Source organism: Zootoca vivipara, chromosome 15 (assembly GCF_965207765.1).
Source record: "Zootoca vivipara chromosome 15, rZooViv2.hap1.1, whole genome shotgun sequence".
NCBI classification, from domain to species: Eukaryota; Metazoa; Chordata; class Lepidosauria; order Squamata; family Lacertidae; genus Zootoca; species Zootoca vivipara.
In genome coordinates this window covers 13,534,719-13,552,345 of record NC_142598.1, presented here as the reverse complement: position 1 = coordinate 13,552,345, position 17,627 = coordinate 13,534,719, and the positions used below count along the sequence as shown (strand labels likewise).

General features: G+C 41.7%; 1 protein-coding gene across 1 annotated transcript in view; it reads left to right on the top strand.

The window, feature by feature from the left end:
* The first annotated feature begins 951 nt into the window (after nucleotides 1-951).
* The window catches only part of POLQ (DNA polymerase theta), a 42,862-nt gene continuing 26,186 nt past the window's right edge, over nucleotides 952-17,627 (top strand). The window contains exons 1-12 of the mRNA XM_035141188.3: nucleotides 952-1,143; nucleotides 3,348-3,530; nucleotides 4,210-4,340; nucleotides 4,875-5,031; nucleotides 6,081-6,189; nucleotides 7,820-8,039; nucleotides 8,750-8,891; nucleotides 8,977-9,123; nucleotides 9,938-10,150; nucleotides 11,249-11,391; nucleotides 13,385-13,583; nucleotides 16,498-16,637. Coding sequence (XP_034997079.1) covers nucleotides 1,035-1,143; nucleotides 3,348-3,530; nucleotides 4,210-4,340; nucleotides 4,875-5,031; nucleotides 6,081-6,189; nucleotides 7,820-8,039; nucleotides 8,750-8,891; nucleotides 8,977-9,123; nucleotides 9,938-10,150; nucleotides 11,249-11,391; nucleotides 13,385-13,583; nucleotides 16,498-16,637 — 1,893 coding nt within the window. The 5' untranslated portion in view covers nucleotides 952-1,034. The remainder of the gene's footprint in view (nucleotides 1,144-3,347; nucleotides 3,531-4,209; nucleotides 4,341-4,874; nucleotides 5,032-6,080; nucleotides 6,190-7,819; nucleotides 8,040-8,749; nucleotides 8,892-8,976; nucleotides 9,124-9,937; nucleotides 10,151-11,248; nucleotides 11,392-13,384; nucleotides 13,584-16,497; nucleotides 16,638-17,627) is intronic.

The window sequence follows — 17,627 nt, the reverse complement described above, 5'->3', positions numbered from 1 at the left end:
GGCAAGAGTTTCCCAATTGTTGGTGTTTATACTACATTTAAAAAAAATTGTCGAGACAGTCTTAAAACCTCTTTTGTTGACCACCAGCATTATGTTTAAGAGTGCTGGAGGAGACATAGTTGTGTTAGGCAGTCCATCCATGATTACAGTAGCCTATAGAGATAGATCTCAAGCTGGTTTGGATTTACAGACTGAGACAACAAAAGCCCATCACATCTCAGATGGTAGAGAAAGCCTAACCTTTCATTATAATGTACTGGTGGCGGCTCCAAAGATTCCCTCCCAGGCCAAAGCCAGCGCCCATTTGCACAAAGTAGACCTCCTGCCCTTCCATTCGTTTGCATGCAAACTGGCAGCACTTTCAAATGCTGTTTGCATATGATTCCTTCCTCCTCCGGTCGGTTTCACAACATACGATGTTGGACTAAAATAATAATAATTTATTATTTATACCCCGTTTGTGCTGCTTCGCATTCTATGCCTCGTGGGCGCCAAGTCCATTTTACGGAACTGCGGACCCAGAAAGTATTCTAGTCAGCTTTTCTCTCTCACTTGGGTCCCCAGATGTTTGACTACAACTCCCATGATCCCTAGCTACTGGTACTAGTGGCGAGGGATGTTGGGAGTTGTAGTCCAGCATCATCTGGGGACCAAGTATGAGAAAAGCGGGCGTTGAGATGGGACTCGGATGATTTTCTGGGTCCGCAGTTCTGTGAAATGGGCAATTGCCCGCGAGGCAAAGAATGGGAAGCAGCACGAGGCCCTGTATTCGGTGCGGCCGTTTGTTTGTCTCCCTGTCTTTGGGAGTTGTTTCGGGAGACGCAAATGTTGCCCGTAAGGCCAAACGCTGCAGTTTCCCGCCCACTTCCTGACAGGAATTTGGCCGGCTGCAAGCGACGGTAACAGGCGCCGTGTGTCAGACTGAAGGGAAGTGAGCCGGAGCAGCCGCGGCCCCTTCCGGGCTCTTTGAATCCCCGCGCGGGAAAATGGCGGTGGCGCCGCTCGCTTAGCAGAAGCCGGTGTGGGGCGGGAAGATGGCGTCGTTGTCTTCCCCTTCGCCCCGCCGAGGGGCTCTGAGCGGCGTAGTGCTGAGCCCCCCACCCGGCCTGGGGTGCTCCCTCCGCCCCAGCCTCTGCCCTCCAGGTAAGGCTTTGAGGTGGCTCCTCGGCACTTGCTTGGCTATTCAGCTGTTATTTTTTTTTTGGGGGGGGGGGGTATTTAACCATGGGCGTAGCCAGGATATTTGGGGGGGGGTAATGCATTTCTTTGGGGGAAAGAAAACCTCAATTTGCTATGTATTTTTGTTTATTTAGGGGGGCAGCTACCCTCCCTGCCCCCCCTTGGCTATGCCCATGGATTTAACAATTGCGGTGGGGTTTCTTCCCTAACTCCACATCTTAAATTAAAGCAGAGCGGTTCCCCAACCCATAGTGTTATTGAGCTGTGGCAGTTGGGAAGGGGACCCAAAAGGGTCATTTAGCCCAACCCGCTGCGGTGCAGGAATGGCGACTAAAGAACCCCTGGCAAGGCGGCCATCCAAGCTCTGTTTAAAAACCTCCAATGAAGGAGAGTTTCCCACCTGTCCAGTTAGGGCTCATCCACACTTTATTTTTTGCCCTACCCAGTGTTAAAGATTTTTTTTGGGGGGGGAGCAGGTAGCTTTCTCGCCCGGGGCGCTGAGTCGAGGGGGCACAACATTGAAAAGATCCATTTGGGGGTGTCAAATTTTGGCCTTGCTCATGGCACCATATTTCTGACAATCAATTTCCACCCCTGGCCCCACGCTTTCCCAGTCCGTGTCCAAGCATTTTTTTTTTTTTGGCCTGCCGCTTTCCCCGGGGGAGCCTGTTCTTTAATGCTGAATTGGAACAAATGGCAATTTGCGTTTCCACAGTAAAGAGTGGGTTTTCTTTTCTTTCTTTTTTTAAATTGCTTTATTTATATTTCAATATATATAAAATGTTACAAAATGTTACAAAAAGAACAGAACATAAAAATGAAAATCACGTACATTCCTTACAAATATAAAAAACAAAAACCAGCATACATCAACACAAAACTAAAAAGAAAAATAAGGTTGCCTCCCCCTCCCACCCTTTTCTTTCCCTCCATTCCCACCCACTTTCCCCTTCCTCCACCCCCCATTCCCTTTGATTTAATTGTATCATATCATATATAATATACAGAGCAGCCTGAAAATGGAGGGGAGGTGAATGACGGCCAATAAAGTAGAAAATGGTGAAACAGAAAAAGAGTCTATCTATTTTTTTTTACTCATTTCATTTCTTATCAGACTTCCTGCCAGTTCCTGATGTATTTTTTAGACTTAAGCGAACGTACAAAACCCAGTATAATTCTCTAAAATACTTATCCAATATGTTCTTTCCTCTTAGTGCATCAAAACTTTTTTGTTTGATTTTTATTTTTGTTCCCCCCCCCCACTCTTCTCGGTCTCTTTCCATCCCTCTTTCCATCCCTAGCCTGGCTGCTGCAGTCGCGTACAAAAATAGTTCTTTTCCAACGATACTTAAAAGAAACGCTTCCGGCTTTTTAGAGAAAGTTGTTCCTAATTTTTTTTTTATTTCCTCATAAATTTGGTTCCAGAATATTTTGATCTTTTTGCAAGTCCACCACATGAGAAAAAAATCGCTCTTACTTCTCCCACACCTCCAGCAGATATTTGTTAAGTTTTTATAATTTTTTGAAAGTCTGGAGGGGGTTAAGTACCATCGGTGCTGGATTTTTAACATGTTAGTAAAGAGTGGGTTTTCATGAGGAAAGCGCTGGGGGGGGGGGAGTGCTTGGACATGAAGCTTTAAAGAGTGGACCTGTGCCTAGAAATGAAACACTACACAAAAGGAAGTCTGGATGAGCCCGGAGTCCTTTCCACTGTGAAACAGCTTCCTGAAGTTCTTCCTAATGTTTAGTTGAAATCTCATTTCTTGCAATTTGAATCCATTGGTTTGGGTCCTACCGTATAGAGCAGGAGGGAAAAAAAGCTTGCTCCATCTTCCATATGACGCCCTTTAGATATTTGAAGATGGCTATCGTATCATCTCTCATGTACACATTTGGATGTTCGTAGAAATATCACAGATATATACCAGTATATTATCTTCAAGGGCAGTTGGGCTCAGCTATTACAGCGTTTCTCTGTACTGTTGTTGTTTGTTTGCACATTCGTCTGAGAACCAAGGTTAACACTGCACATCTAATGAATGGCAAGACGGTTTATGTCACAATTAAGCTGCTTCCACAAGACTCTTTGATATGTGTGAGCCATGTAAATGTCCAGACCTCCACCCTGAGGAAAAAAATCCTAATCTGATGCTGGATTTTCACACCAGGACAGTGTCAGCATGTGGGTATTCCTGATGAGCAAGCTGACAAACTGCTGCTAGCAAACTGGGGGCTCCCCAAAGCGGTCCTGGATAAATACCATGGTTTGGGAGTAGTTCGTATGTTCCAGTGGCAAGCCGAGTGCCTGATGGTTGGACAAGTTCTGGAGGGGGAAAACTTGGTTTATTCAGGTATGCTAGTAGTTGATGTTCGTTCATCAAATCTCACTTGCTGCAAGTAGCTGATGTAGCATTTCCCTGTTTGACTGTGGGTGACTAAATACCTCTTTCCATTTTGACAAAGCGATTAACAAGGAGTTTAATGGGGGACCCCCCCTTAATACGTAAATACCAAAGAATTTCTGATTTGCCTTATGTGTATTTTGATTAATCTAAAAACTGATTCTAATAACTGTTAGCTGTATATTTTTAAAGGATGAATTGCCATTGCTTCTTTCTCTTGGTACCCTTTGATGCTACTTGAGAACATTTTTTCTGAAGCCTTCATCATTGTTTCTCATTTGATAGCTAAAAAGAGAAAGAATGTGACTTGTACATGTTCTAGTAGTAATAAAAGCATATTCATGCTAAGTGCTCTTGTGGTAGCACTAAACATAAAATATGCAAGCAATTTTCATTAACGCACATTTCTGTAGGGCAGGATCAGCAATCCACAAACTTTGCCTGCCCTTTACAGCCAATCCAACTTGTGCTCACCTGCTCTTGTCTTGTCCTTGACTTTCTACTCCACCTCCATGTGAGGTTATGAGCAATGCCTTGTTTCTTTTTCAAGCTCCAAGTTTAATTGGGAAGGATTCCAGATTGGAATTTGTTTCTAGATGTTGAATGTCTTCCTTTCAATGACTTTCAGCTCCTACAAGTGCAGGGAAAACTCTAGTTGCTGAATTACTTATACTGAAGAGAGTGCTGGAATCTCGCAAAAAAGCTTTGTTCATTTTACCCTTTATCTCTGTGGCCAAAGAAAAGAAATATTACCTGCAAGTAAGTAGAAGATATTTAAAGTAGGGTACTAGATCAGAAGTCATATTGCAAAATCTTAAGTGCTGGGACGAAAAGCATGAACATTTTTGACAGAATTTTGGGGCAGAATGATCATCTTATTTGAGTGGAGGTACCTGGAACTGTGCACAGCATTCCAAGCATGGTTGCATCATAGATTTGTGTATTATGTCATTGACAGTTTTATTTTCAGTCCCTATCCTAATGATTCCAAGTATGGGATTTGCCTTTTTCACAGCTGCTGCATACAGGGCTATCCTCATTGAGCTAGCCACTGTGACCCCGAGGTCTCATTTTTCATCAGGCTTGAATATAAGGAGAGCCTGGAGGATCAGCAAATGGCCCAGCTAGTCAAGTATCCTGTTATCACAGTGGTAAATCACATGCCTGTCCTAGATGAGGGATCGTTTAGGGATGAGTTGGTTTCAAAAGACAATGTGGGGTTGACTGCTTTACACAGTGCATGCCAAAATTCTAAACATGTGAAAATATGTAAATTGTCTCTTTGGCAAATAGGCAATGTTCCAGGATGTAGGTGTGCAAGTGGAGGGGTATATAGGGAGTATTTCACCTGCTGTCCGTTTCTCTTCCCTGGATGTTGCTGTTTGCACTATTGAGAGAGCTAATGGTCTGATCAACAGACTCATAGAGGAGAAAATACTGGACTCACTGGGTAAGCTGTAACAGCATTTGTCATTGTCAAGAAACAGTGAGAAAAGTGGTCTCCCAGTTGGACAATATATACCGTATATTTTCTGTGTATAAGACGCCCCCATGTCTAAGATGACCCCTAATTTTTTGAACACAAAATTAAGAAATCGGGCCAGAGCCAGACCCCGACCCCGAACCGCCAGACCCTGAACCTGAACCCAAACCCAGGCTGCCCGCACTAAAGTTCGAACCTGAGCCCAGGCCGCCCACAACAGCCCAAACCGAACTTGAACCCCTGTGCATTAACCATCCCTGTTTAAGACGACCCCCAATTTTTTACTGAAATTTTAAAGCAAGAAACATTGTCTTACACATGGGGAAATACGGTATAAAATTTCTATAGCAAGCTTGGTCTGCATTCCACTGGCTTGATTTGAAAAGTTGTAGGTATATCCACAGATATTTGTCAATTCATTCAATAGCAGTCTTAAGTCGGAGTGCTATTGTTAGTCAATTTCCTGATGTTTATATCTATACCAGCATTTTTAAAGAAATACGTTTGAACTCTTTTGAAAGTACAGTAAATAACTTTTTGTAAAGGAAGAACCCATAATTAAATTTGATATTTGTGCTAGTTTTAAGGTTTCTGAGTCACCTTGGGTGCCCTTTGTTGGAGTAAAAGTGACTCTTAAATGCTTTTATAAATCAATAAAATAGTATGGGAGTTTAAAATTTAGAGGGTTCATTTAACTATTTGGCTGGATGGCATCCTTCCTAAGTTTGTTATGATATTTGCATCCATCCATTTATTAGGAATAGACTTTGTTTCTCTACAGTATGAAAACAGCTCAGCTAACTGCCCTTTTAAATGCTTCCTAAAATTCAGTAGTACTGTATGGCTGTCTGGTCCTTTCATGTTATTCAAGTTTAAAAAATGCAATAAAGTATCTTACTGCTTTTTTTGTTATGTTCTGCAGCAGCCTAGAATCTGCTTTGGTGAAGGGTGGTATAGAAATTTAAAATAACAATAGGTAAATTGATATCTGTAGCTTCTCCCTTTCTGTTCCATAGGCATAGTAGTTGTAGATGAGCTGCACATGCTGGGGGATCCTCAAAGAGGGTATCTGCTAGAACTCCTGCTGACAAAAGTTCGGTTTTTGACCAGAAAAACAAAGAACAAGTGAGTAGACTAGAAAGTCTTTGTTTTTTAAGATCTCAAAAATCTAGTTTTTTGAACAAGATATGTACTTGGATTATGTCTATTAAGACACATGAGGCTCCTTTGACAATGAAAGAGCATTTGGAGCATTAGTAACAGGGCAGTAAAATGTAGTCAAGTTGTGTTACAATAGCAGAATTTCCCCTCTTAGGTCTGATTTCATATTCCTTTTCACTGCAGATGCTAAATATAAAAACAGTACTTTATGAACAATAATAAAGACTTAGTTTTCCAAGTAAAATAGTTATAGTGTCCGTTGAAATGAGCATCTACCTCAAGGACTAGCTCTCCCCATATAAGCCGACTCGGACGCTGCACTCATCATCTGAGGCTCTGTTTATTTTTTATTTTTATTTTTTAAAAAGCTTTATTTAAACATTTAAGTATTACAAAACAAAACAGGGGGGGGGGAACCAACAATTCAAAACCAACAATATATATTCAGTATATACAAACAGACTTAAAGAGAAAAAGAAAAAGCCCCTCCCCCCTTCCCATCCCTCACGCTTCCCACTATCCGTGTCCGATCTTCTTTTACCTACTGTACTGTTTATTATTGTTGTGTTGTTTACTATATCTATTTATTTATCTTATCATTCCTACTAAATTTCGTATTACCTTGTGGCTATTACCGTAAGTTACACCATATTAATTTTCAGACTCTAGCACCCACTTTCACCATGTATTCCTTAACACAATTCCATTCTTCCTTAATTACTTGATTAGAACATCCTCTGATTGATGCTGTTAATTGTGCCATCTCCGCAAATTCAAACATCTTTATTTTCTCCATTCTACTAGTTCTGGTATTTTGTCAGATTTCCAGTTTTTTGCCAGTACAATTCTGGCTGCCGCGGTTGCATAAAGAAATACATTCCTGTTATTCTTAGGGATGTCATTCGAAACTAAACTTAATAAAAAAGCCTCTGGTTTCTTCAGGATTGAGACTCTTCTTCATGCCCCTCCACAAGATGCCTAGAGGGTGGCAATGGAAGAACAGGCCTTTTCTGCAGTGGCTCCCCATTGGTGCGCTCTCCAGGGAGGCTCACCTGATGCCTTCATTGCATATCTCTAGACACCTGACAAAAACTTTCCTCTGTAACAGGCCTTTGACCTTTAGCTATTTGTAGCCTTTTAGAAATGGACAGGATGTTTTAAATTTATTTCTCTTTCCTCTTTATAAAGGCTCAGTTTGGCGTGTATGGTGGAGCATTGATTGGTTAAACAGTAGAAAACTGTTCTAACAGTTGATTGAGGGAAGCAACTTCTAGGGTGCCTATATTAAGAACACTAGAGGAAGCTTGCAGGATCAGACTAAAGTTCCATTTAATCCAGTATTCTGTTTCTAGTATTGGCTATCCAGGTGCTTGCTGGAAACTTGAAAGCAGGTTATGAAGGCAACAGTGTCACCTAAGCAACTAGTATCTATTTAGTTCCCAGGGCTTACCTTGGTTGATAGGTCTCCCATCTGTGAACTTGCCTAATCATCTTCTAAAGCCATTGACCACATCTTGAGGCAGCAAATCCTGTGAGATGATTTTCCAATGGAATAACTTTTAAGAATTCAGTTTTCTTTTCTTTTTTCTTGTAGGCAATCAAACATGTCTGGGCCACTCTCAAATGGAATACAAATTGTAGGCATGAGTGCTACCCTTCCTAACCTGGGTCTTCTGGCCTCCTGGCTAAATGCAAAGCTATACCACACAGATTTCCGACCGGTGCCCCTTGTAGAGCAAGTGAAAATTGGCAGCCAAATTTATGACTCCTCCATTAAAGTTGTGAGAGAAATCCAGTCCATGCTGCATATAAAGGTAACTGGATATTGCTAAGGATACGTCTACTTAATTTAATGCTGCTTGGCTGCCTAAATTTAAAATGAAACCCTTAAGTGTATAATAGGTGTGTAATGTGTCTAAGCATGTTGTATCACATGGTAGGTAGATGGGCGATCTTTTCCTATCTCCTGGTTTTGACCAATAATTTAGCAGGTTCTGGACTTCTGTCTAATGGTACAATCCAAAAGCATGTGTTCAGTGCACCTTACCTCACAGTAGGCATGTTTAGGATTGTAACAGACCTATGTCGCACAGTTGCAGGGCAGGGAAACAAAAAGGGTGGAATTTAACAACATGCTCTTCAGCTTGCCAGACAGAAACAGCTTACCATTCTCCCTTCTCCTCTCCATGTGCTGTTCTGGGGGTTCTTCTGTCCTCTCCCAGAGCTACTTTCAAGGGGGTGGGCTGAAGAGAAGGGGGGAAGCCTTGTCATGCAAGCACAAACCTTATGTGGGGCTTCTGATGGAGCTGGTTAGGTGAATCTTGCCCCAAAGTCCCACCCAATCACACCACATGGTGGATGACTTGGGCACTTGCTTAGAACAGGACATAATTTTCAATCCTGGCCATATGGAACTGAGCTTTTGAGTTTCTGAATTGAAGAAGGAATTGGAAAAAAGCTTCAAGAGCATCACCTCCATAGTGATATACGAAATTTGCTTGCTAAAAAAAATGTTTCTATTTAGAATGATGAGGACCACGTGGTGACTCTGTGTTATGAGACTGTTCAGAATGGCCATTCTGTCCTTATTTTCTGCCCATCTAAGAACTGGTGTGAGAAATTGTCGGACATCATTGCCCGGGAATTCTACAATCTCCAGCACAAGTGTGAGTCAAAATTAAGGGGTTGAGGAAGGGCTGGGGCTTGAAGACTACACACAACATGACAATATGCTTTCCCTCCTATGTAAAGACCTTCAAAAGATGTCCACCCTTTCACCAGTAGCCCTGGACACAGAAGGGATAGAGGAGTTGATAGGTCAGCTAAAGCATTCACCTTCTGGTTTGGACTCCGTGCTTCAGAGGACTATAAAATGGGGTGTAGCTTTTCACCATGCAGGTATGCCTTTGGGATGTGTTCATCTTGTATTATTTTATCTGTCTTCAACAGTCTGAGTGTGTAAGTGTGTGGCCTGCCATGACTTTTCTGACTGATGGGCACATGCATGTCCATTCTTCATGTCTGCAGCTTTAAGTGAAATAGCCATTATGAATAAAATACTGTAGAACACTACCCAAAGAGTGCTTACTAATGATTCCTCATCATCCTGGAAAAAAGTGACAAGTGGAGTGCTGCAGGATTCTGTCCTGGGTCCACTGTTGTTCAACATCTTTCTAAATGACTTGGATGAAGGAATTGAGGGGATGCTCATCAAATTTGCAGATGACACCAAATTGGGAGGGGTAGCTAATACTGCAGGAGACAGAATCGGGATTCAAGATGACCTTAAGATGATTGGAGAACTGGGCCAAAAATAACAAAATGAATTTCAACAGAGACACACGTAACGTTCTACACTTAGGCAGGAAGAAGCAACTGCACAAATATAAGATGGGTGGTGGTGGCGGCAAGTAGTACATGTGAAAAGGATCTAGGGGTCTTAGTAGACCACAAGCTTAACATGAGTCAACAGTGTGATGCAGCAGCAAAAAGGTCTAATGTTAAATCCGTTTTATCAGAAGGTTTTTTTTAAAAAAAAACCTGTCAGGAATGAGTATATGTATACAAGTGGAATTACTTTAATGCTATAAAACAATATTTGGATTTGAACTTTATTCCAAAATCTTGATTTCCCAGGATTAAGTTGCCTCAATAACTCTATCTCCTACGATTGGTTAATATGTCAATATTTAATAGTGTATATTTATCTTAGGTCTTACATTTGATGAACGAGACATCATTGAAACCGCTTTTCGTCAAGGAGTGCTTCGAGTCCTAGTAGCAACCTCTACACTTTCTTCTGGGGTGAATCTGCCTGCACGCCGGGTAATCATCCGAACTCCTGTGTTTGGAGGCAGATCATTGGATGTCTTGACATACAAACAGATGGCTGGGAGAGCTGGAAGGAAGGGAGTAGACACCATAGGTAAGTGCAGTTGTTCTAGCTGTGACTAACAATAGTTCCTTGAGTCTTTAAAGACCAACAAAATTATTGTGGCCTAGGCTTTCTTGTGCTAATGCCCACTTGATTAGGGGCATCCAGAAAGTGGTCCAGAAAGTTGCTATAGGTTTAGAGAGTGGGCAGTTTTCCATATAGTAGGCCAAAAACTAGGGAAATGAGTGAGAGAACATGTGTAACCTAGTTCCATCTTAAGAAGAGGCAGTCCCCATGCAATCAAGGTTCAAAGAAAATAAATAGGTGCAAGCCATAGAGCTTAATTGCATGTTTTGATCTAAAATGCATTTTTTCATCAGAGAAGATCTACAGTGTAGAACATTTCTAACATTGTAATTAGCATGTTCTTAGGGGGGAAATATGTGCTCTATAAGTGTTAAGCACAGAAAAAGGCACAAAAAATAAGGGTGCGTCTGCGTGTGACCCAGATACCCGTAAAGGTTGGGAGGAAGAGGGCCCGGCCCCTCTGCCTGCCACTGCTGTCAGATGATACAATGCAATAAAGGAGAGAAACTGACACTTTGGTTGTTCAGTTCATGGCGTACTTGACAATGTTTGGGTTTAGTGAAATGATAGTTGGTCAGTTGGTTGATTTGCCTAGCCTCCAAGCCCTAATCTTGTACACAGCTGTATGCAGAGGAAGAGTAATTTAAGATCCAGTCAGAATCAATGTGTGTTCTGTTCTTGCTTATAGGAAAGGGGACAGATTGTATCCAGCCAATGGTCCCTAGTGATATATCTGCAAAGATTTTGCCATTCCCCCATCTCCTTTGCCATTTGAATCACTGACGTGTACCCTCTATAGTGACTGATTTTTCTGTAAGAAGAAAGTAAGCAGGCTATAGTCAGGGCAGAAGAACAAAATATGTACCTTTGTTCCTAACCCTGGTGATCCCTGCTTTCAGTTTAAATGTTCTTGCAGCCACTTGACCTACCTGTTCTTGGTCCTAACCAACATTGATTTGATTAATAATGAAACTGCTTATTAGTTAAAATGACTTTTGTATGCACTGGTTATTAAATAATGCATTTTTCCCTCTCTCGGTTGAAATTGGTGTGTTTTGACAGGCGAGAGCATTCTGGTTTGCAAGACCACAGAGAAATCAAAAGGAATTGCTCTGCTCCAGGGCTGTCTCAAGCCAGTGCGGAGCTGTTTGCTGAGCCAAGAGGGAGAAGACATTACTTCAAGTATGATACGGGCAATCCTTGAGGTATGTAACGCTCATGCTAAGGCAATAAAACTTTTCTCCAAGGCATATATCAATATTTATTACCTGCAGGCTTTTGGGTTGTAGTCGTTTGAGGGGTGAATGCATCTTTGAGTGCTGGATGCATCTGTGGAAATACTTCATCTTTTAATATCCACCTTCAACATTAAGTTCAGCCTGTTTCACCTATGCAGCTAGGTGAAGGAGCTGCTGGGTGTATTTAAGGAAATGAATCCTGTGAGTACTTCACTCTTAGATCTAATTCAGGCATCCCCAAACTTCGGCCCTCCAGTTGTTTTGGACTACAATTCCCATCTTCCCCGACCACTGGTCCTGTTAGCTAGGGATCATGGGAGTTGTAGGCCAAAACATCTGGAGGGCCGCAGTTTGGGGATGCCTGATCTAATTTCTGTGATCCTTCACACACAAAGTAGGCTGGGGACTATGTTGCTTCAATCAAGCATACGTGACAGCATATAATCTGGGTGAACAGAGGTTTATTTCCTTTGTTTATCTGTCAAGTTTATATCCTGCCTTTCCACTAAATTAGGCTTAAGATAGCGATAGCAATAATACAAATTCAGTAAAATATAATTAAGCTTAATATACAAAGTAAGAAAGCAGGCAAAACTTCCAGGAAACAACCTGGTAAAACTAATCATAACATATTTACAATTTGGCATATTGTATTTGCCTGCCCAAGAGAAGGTTGTTAGAGCTGGGGGCAGAATTCACCCCATGGGTCAACTGACGTGAAGAAAAGTAGTTTTCACTGAGGAGTGTTTTGGGACAAGCTGTCCCTCTACAAGAGGGGAAAGCTGCCCTTGAACCAAAATGAAACCAGGCTGCGGTTGCTCAGCATCAAAAAGGTTGCAGATGCAGCTTTTAGACTCATTTCAAGGGTGGGGGGCAGATAAGTCGGAAGTAACTGAGGAGCATTGATTTTGGAGATGAGAAGGTTTTTGACTACCCAAATTGGGTTGGGGTGGAAGAAATAGGGAACGAACATGATAGTTAAAGAAGACAAATGGCTGTATGGGAAAATACACGTGTTGGACAGAAACATTTGGAAAGGAGCAACATGTTTAGGTGTTTGTTTGATAATTTTAGAAGCCTCTGAGCAATGATGAGTGAATTGGAATACTTGATTTTAAAGGGAAACCTATATTGGGCATAACAGAAATCTGATGGAATGGGAACCAGTGGGATGAAATCCTCTCTAGATCCAAAGTATGGGAAGGACAGGGAAGGGTGTCCTGGGAACAGTGTCACTTTATGTCAATTTACCCAAGGGTGACAATGTGGCATATCTTCAGACTCTGAAGCAGTGTGATCAAAATATATAAAACTGCTGAAAAGCATCATGCATCAAAAATGGCAAGGTTACACCATAATTTTATTTTATTAATGCATTTATATACTGCCTCTCCACCAAGACAAAAAAGATACAAAGTATTCTCAGGTCAACTTTAGGAGCTGATGGCTTCCTGGCCTGAGTTTCTTCTCTGATACTGTGCCTCGATGCAGGGCTCCAACCCAGATGCTGAGATTAAGAGTCTTATGCTGTACCATGCAATTGGTGTTCAGAGGTATACTACTCCTAAACACAGGATCTCTATTTAACTAGAATGACGAATAATTGTTTGCTTGACCTTTCCTCCATATATATGTCTGATCCTCTCTTAAAGCCATCTGAGCCAGGCATCTTTATTGTATCCTTATTGTAGTGAATTATGCAAGCGCTGAAGACAATTTCTCTGTTTCTATTCATTCTGGAATGGTATATAGTTGCAATATTCTGGAAATCTATGTGTGCATACACAAATGCCTCTGTGCCCAGGGGTATCCTCAGGAGAGAGTGAGTGCCCTTGGCATGCTCACTGAGAAATTTTAGAAGCACAGTGTGTCCTTTCTGTCTAAAAGGGTCTACTTTCAGATTTAATTGCTGTATTATTTTAGCAAGTACTGTATGCTGATTAAATTCTTATTCTGACAGATCATAGTAAATGGAGTAGCTAGCTCTCCAGATGACATCCAGAGTTATGCTTCCTGTACACTCTTTGGTGCAAGTCTGAAAGACTTCCCGGACAATGGGACAGAGCAGGAGAGAAATTGCCATGGTTCTATAGATGCTTGTGTAAAGTGGCTGCTTAAGAATGAATTTATCCTGATTTCGGTGTCTGATACAGGCAAAGGTAAAATGCACATTTGCATTTGGAATGCATGTTAAAGCAAGAAATGAAACATGCAGATTTGGAGTAGCAAACATTTGTACCATTTATGTGCAAGCTTGAACATAGCTTCTCTAAACTGTTTTGATGCTGTCTATGCTCGGTTTCTTCCACAAATTGATTCAATCTTGTACTTTAATTTCTATGCCTCTGATTCATTCTTGTACTTTAATTTCTATGCCTCAGTCATCCTCCCATATCCTTTTTAGCCCTAACAAATCTTCCCAATCGATGTTTTACAAAATAGGCTACAATTTGGAAACTGTGCTCTTTGTCCTGTCCCTGGGGGCAGCAAGGAGTAAAGACTCAAAGGAAGTCAATTGTTTAGTAGCTTGTTCCATAATCTCAAGACATATAAACCATGCCCTTGGTACCACTTGGATACCATGTAGCTGCGACGTCAACCAAGATGGTATCTGAAGAAGTATGCATGCACACGAAAGTTTATACCCAGAACAAGCTTAATTGGTCTCTAAGGTGCTACTGGACAATTTTTAAATTTATTTCGTCAACCAAGATTGTAAGATTGCTCTGCAGTAGGTCTACCACCTACCAGAAAAAGTCTCAAAGTCACTTTGATCTCCAAAGGGGCTGATATTGGTGCCATTAGAATAAATGGTCATGGTCTAGTTACAGTGGAATTGGAAGCTTTAGGAAGTAAAACACATACCCGTGTGGTGCTTTAAGTCTCTGCTTTAGACACCACCAAGTGGTGCAGAAAAACTGAGATAAATTTTAACTAATTATTTCACTGAATATGATGCTTCTGAGGACTTGATAACAATCAAGTCAAGTAGGAGGTGATGAAAGCTGTGATGTGTGGGACTTGCATCAAGGAACTGAGATAAAAAAGAGACAAGGGACAGAAACTTTGGAGCAGGAGATAGATAAATTACTGACAAAATATGGTAAATGAGGTTCCAATCCTATATAATAAAGTCCCTGTGTCTCTGCGTCCAGTCCCTGTGTCCCTGTGTCCGCGCTAATGTGCATGTGCCCCACGGACACAGGGACTGGACGAAGAGGTGGGACGTACACGCGCGCGTGTTCTCTCCCCCCCACAACCCTCTGCCTCCCGTCCCCCTGCAGCGGCGGACCAAGAACGGCGGCATCGGGCTGCGGCGGCGGGAGCCCGGTCCTGCTGCCTCCTGACAACCCTACCTGGCCCGTGGGAGGAGCGGCGGGGCCTTGCCTTCCCTCCCTCTCTGCGCTCGGCCGCGGGACACGATGGGAGAGCACTTTGTTTAATTGTGTTCCTGGCGCGCCCCGCGGCCGAGCGCAGAAAGGGAGGGAAGGCCGCGGCCCCGTCGCACCTCTAGCGCCCGTTTTCTTAACGGGCTGAATGAGACTAGTAGGGTTTATAAGCAACTAGAAGAGAAAGGAATTGAAATAATGAGAAGCTAAGAGCATCATGGTTAAATTTTAATATACAAACAGGGCCTTTGGTGTCAAGCAGTCTAACATAATCTGTTATGGCTTCTTTGCTGTTTAGGGTGCGAGGCAGCATTTCCCAGTACCCACTCACAAAACTGGGACAGTTTTGAGACGTTAAAAACCCATCTTTTTTTATTCAGGGGAGATCAGAGCCAAGAGACTATGCAGCCTTTCTGTAGCTCATTAGGCTGCACGCCCTAGTTCAGGTTTTCTTTTATTTTTTGCTGCGTAGAAGATTGCATAGAAGGAGCTATTACAACTCCAAGGGCATTTAAAAAGGTTTAATTTGAATCTCAGGGATTATCTTTCTTCCTTTCCACTTCCTCCTCTGGTTTGCTGAATATGATTCATTTATTAATTTTACAGTGTTCAGTCCTTGGAATCAGTTTTAAAAGAATAGGCTAGCCAGCAATGGCAAAGGCTTTGCCACTGATTTTATTCTGAGATCCAGTAAGAATATACACTACAGTTTTAGATGTGGCTGGGGTAAGGCAGCTTCATATGTCTATGTGTAATACTATCAAATTACACTTTTTTACATTCGTCTCAATTCAGAAATGAATCTGTCATTGATCCTACTGTCTCAGGTTCCTAGTCTACAAAGATATGATACCCCCCCCCCATTTTTTTCAAGAAACAGGATAGTTAAAGAAAAATTCTTGAGAATTAGCTGTGTTAGTTCATTGCAGCAAAGCCTCAAAGCATTTTGCAAATGAACAGTAAAACACGTGTACTTTTCTGCAGTGGCTCCCCATTTGTGGAATGCTCTTCCCAGGGAGGTTTGCCTGGCGCCTTCATTATACACCTTTAGTAAAAGCTAAAAGGTAAAGGACCCCTGATAGTTAAGTCCCGTCACAGACGACTCTGGGGTTGTGGCGCTCATCTCGCTTTACAGGTCGAGGGAGCCGGCGTTTGTCCGCAGACAGTTTTTCCGGGTCGTGGCCTACATGACTCAGCCGTTTCTGGCAAAACCAGAGCAGTGCACGGAAATGCCATTTACCTTCCCACCAGAGCGGTCCCTATTTAGCTACTTGCACTTTTTTGGCGTGCTTTCGAACTGCTAGGTTGGCAGGAGCTGGGACCGAGCAACTGGAGCTCACCCTGTTGCAGGGATTCAAACTGCCGATCTTCTGATCAGCAAGCCCAAGAGGCTCAGTGGTTCTTTAGACCACAGCGCCACTCACATCCTTATTATACACCTTTAGCCAGGCAAAAACATTATCCTTCAACCAGGCCTTTGGTTGGCTAACATCCTAAATCCTTTTAAATATGTTGTGGGGGAGGGGGGTTATTGGTATATTTTGTTTTTGTTCTTGCTTTAATTATGTATTTTGTGGTTTTATCTTGTATTTTTATGCTGTGAACCACCCTGAGATCTACAAATGAAGAGCAATATACAAAATTAATTAATAAGAATAATAAATGTTTCCTTTTCTCTTGGCAGAAATATATTGCCCAACACATCTCGGCTCTGCTACCTTGTTTTCTTCCTTTTCACCCGTAGCAGCACTAGAAATTTTTGCTGATCTCCAGAGAGCAATGAAGAGCTTTGTCTTGGAGAATGATCTGCACAGTCTTTATTTGGTATGTTTTTGTTCAGACTTTTTCAGGTAGTTGAGGTATACAGTCTGAGATTCCAGCGGAGGGGGAATCATTCCTGACATCAGTGGCTTATAATTTATGCCTTATCCCAGCAGACGAAGTTATGTCTTAAACATAATCAGAACAATCAGAATTGTTACTTGCATCAGCCACTAGCCATAGCAATAAAATAAAATGAACTGAAGATAGAGGTAAAAATTTAACTATAGACAATACATTTTGGGGGTTTACATCTATAATCAAATAATAGATCTTATTCTGATTGCCCCTGCAAACATATTAAATTGCTGCCTTGAATTTTTAAAGTTTTTTTCCACTGCAGGTATACTTTTTCAGCTTGGTTAAAGCTAATCCCAGTTTAATCTCTCTTTTTTTACAAATTTTATTTTTGCATTTTCTATTTTACATAAACCAATGAATTAAATACATAAACATATAATCCCTTTTAAACCCCCCATTTTGGATCTTAATGTAATGATTTCCTCCTCTGCATCTCTTTCATAACTCTATTTTTATAAATCCTTTGTCAATCCATAGTTCAAAGTTTTACTACAAGTTTTCTGTCAATCTGACCCATGTATGTAATTGTTTACAATAGCTTTTCGAATAAATTATAAACGTCCCCCCCTTTTTTCACAGACCCCTTCTTCCTGGTTTCTAATTCTTCCTGTAAGCTTTGCCATCTTGGCATAGTTCATCAATTTTTTCTGCCACTCTTCTTTGGTTGGAGTTGTACCATCTTTCCATTTCTGGGCTAACAGAGTCTGCACAGTAGTGGCCGTGTACATAGTTTCTTCTGGTCCTTCGGGATCTCTGGTCATATAATACCTTTTTTAAAAAAAGCTTCTGGTTTCTCAGGAAAGGTTATTTTCAACATTTCCCCCCAGTTTATTATATATCATTTCCCAGAAGTCATTTCCCAGTTCACTCTCTTAATCCTTATTCTATTATGCCAAGTGCATAAGGAAACTA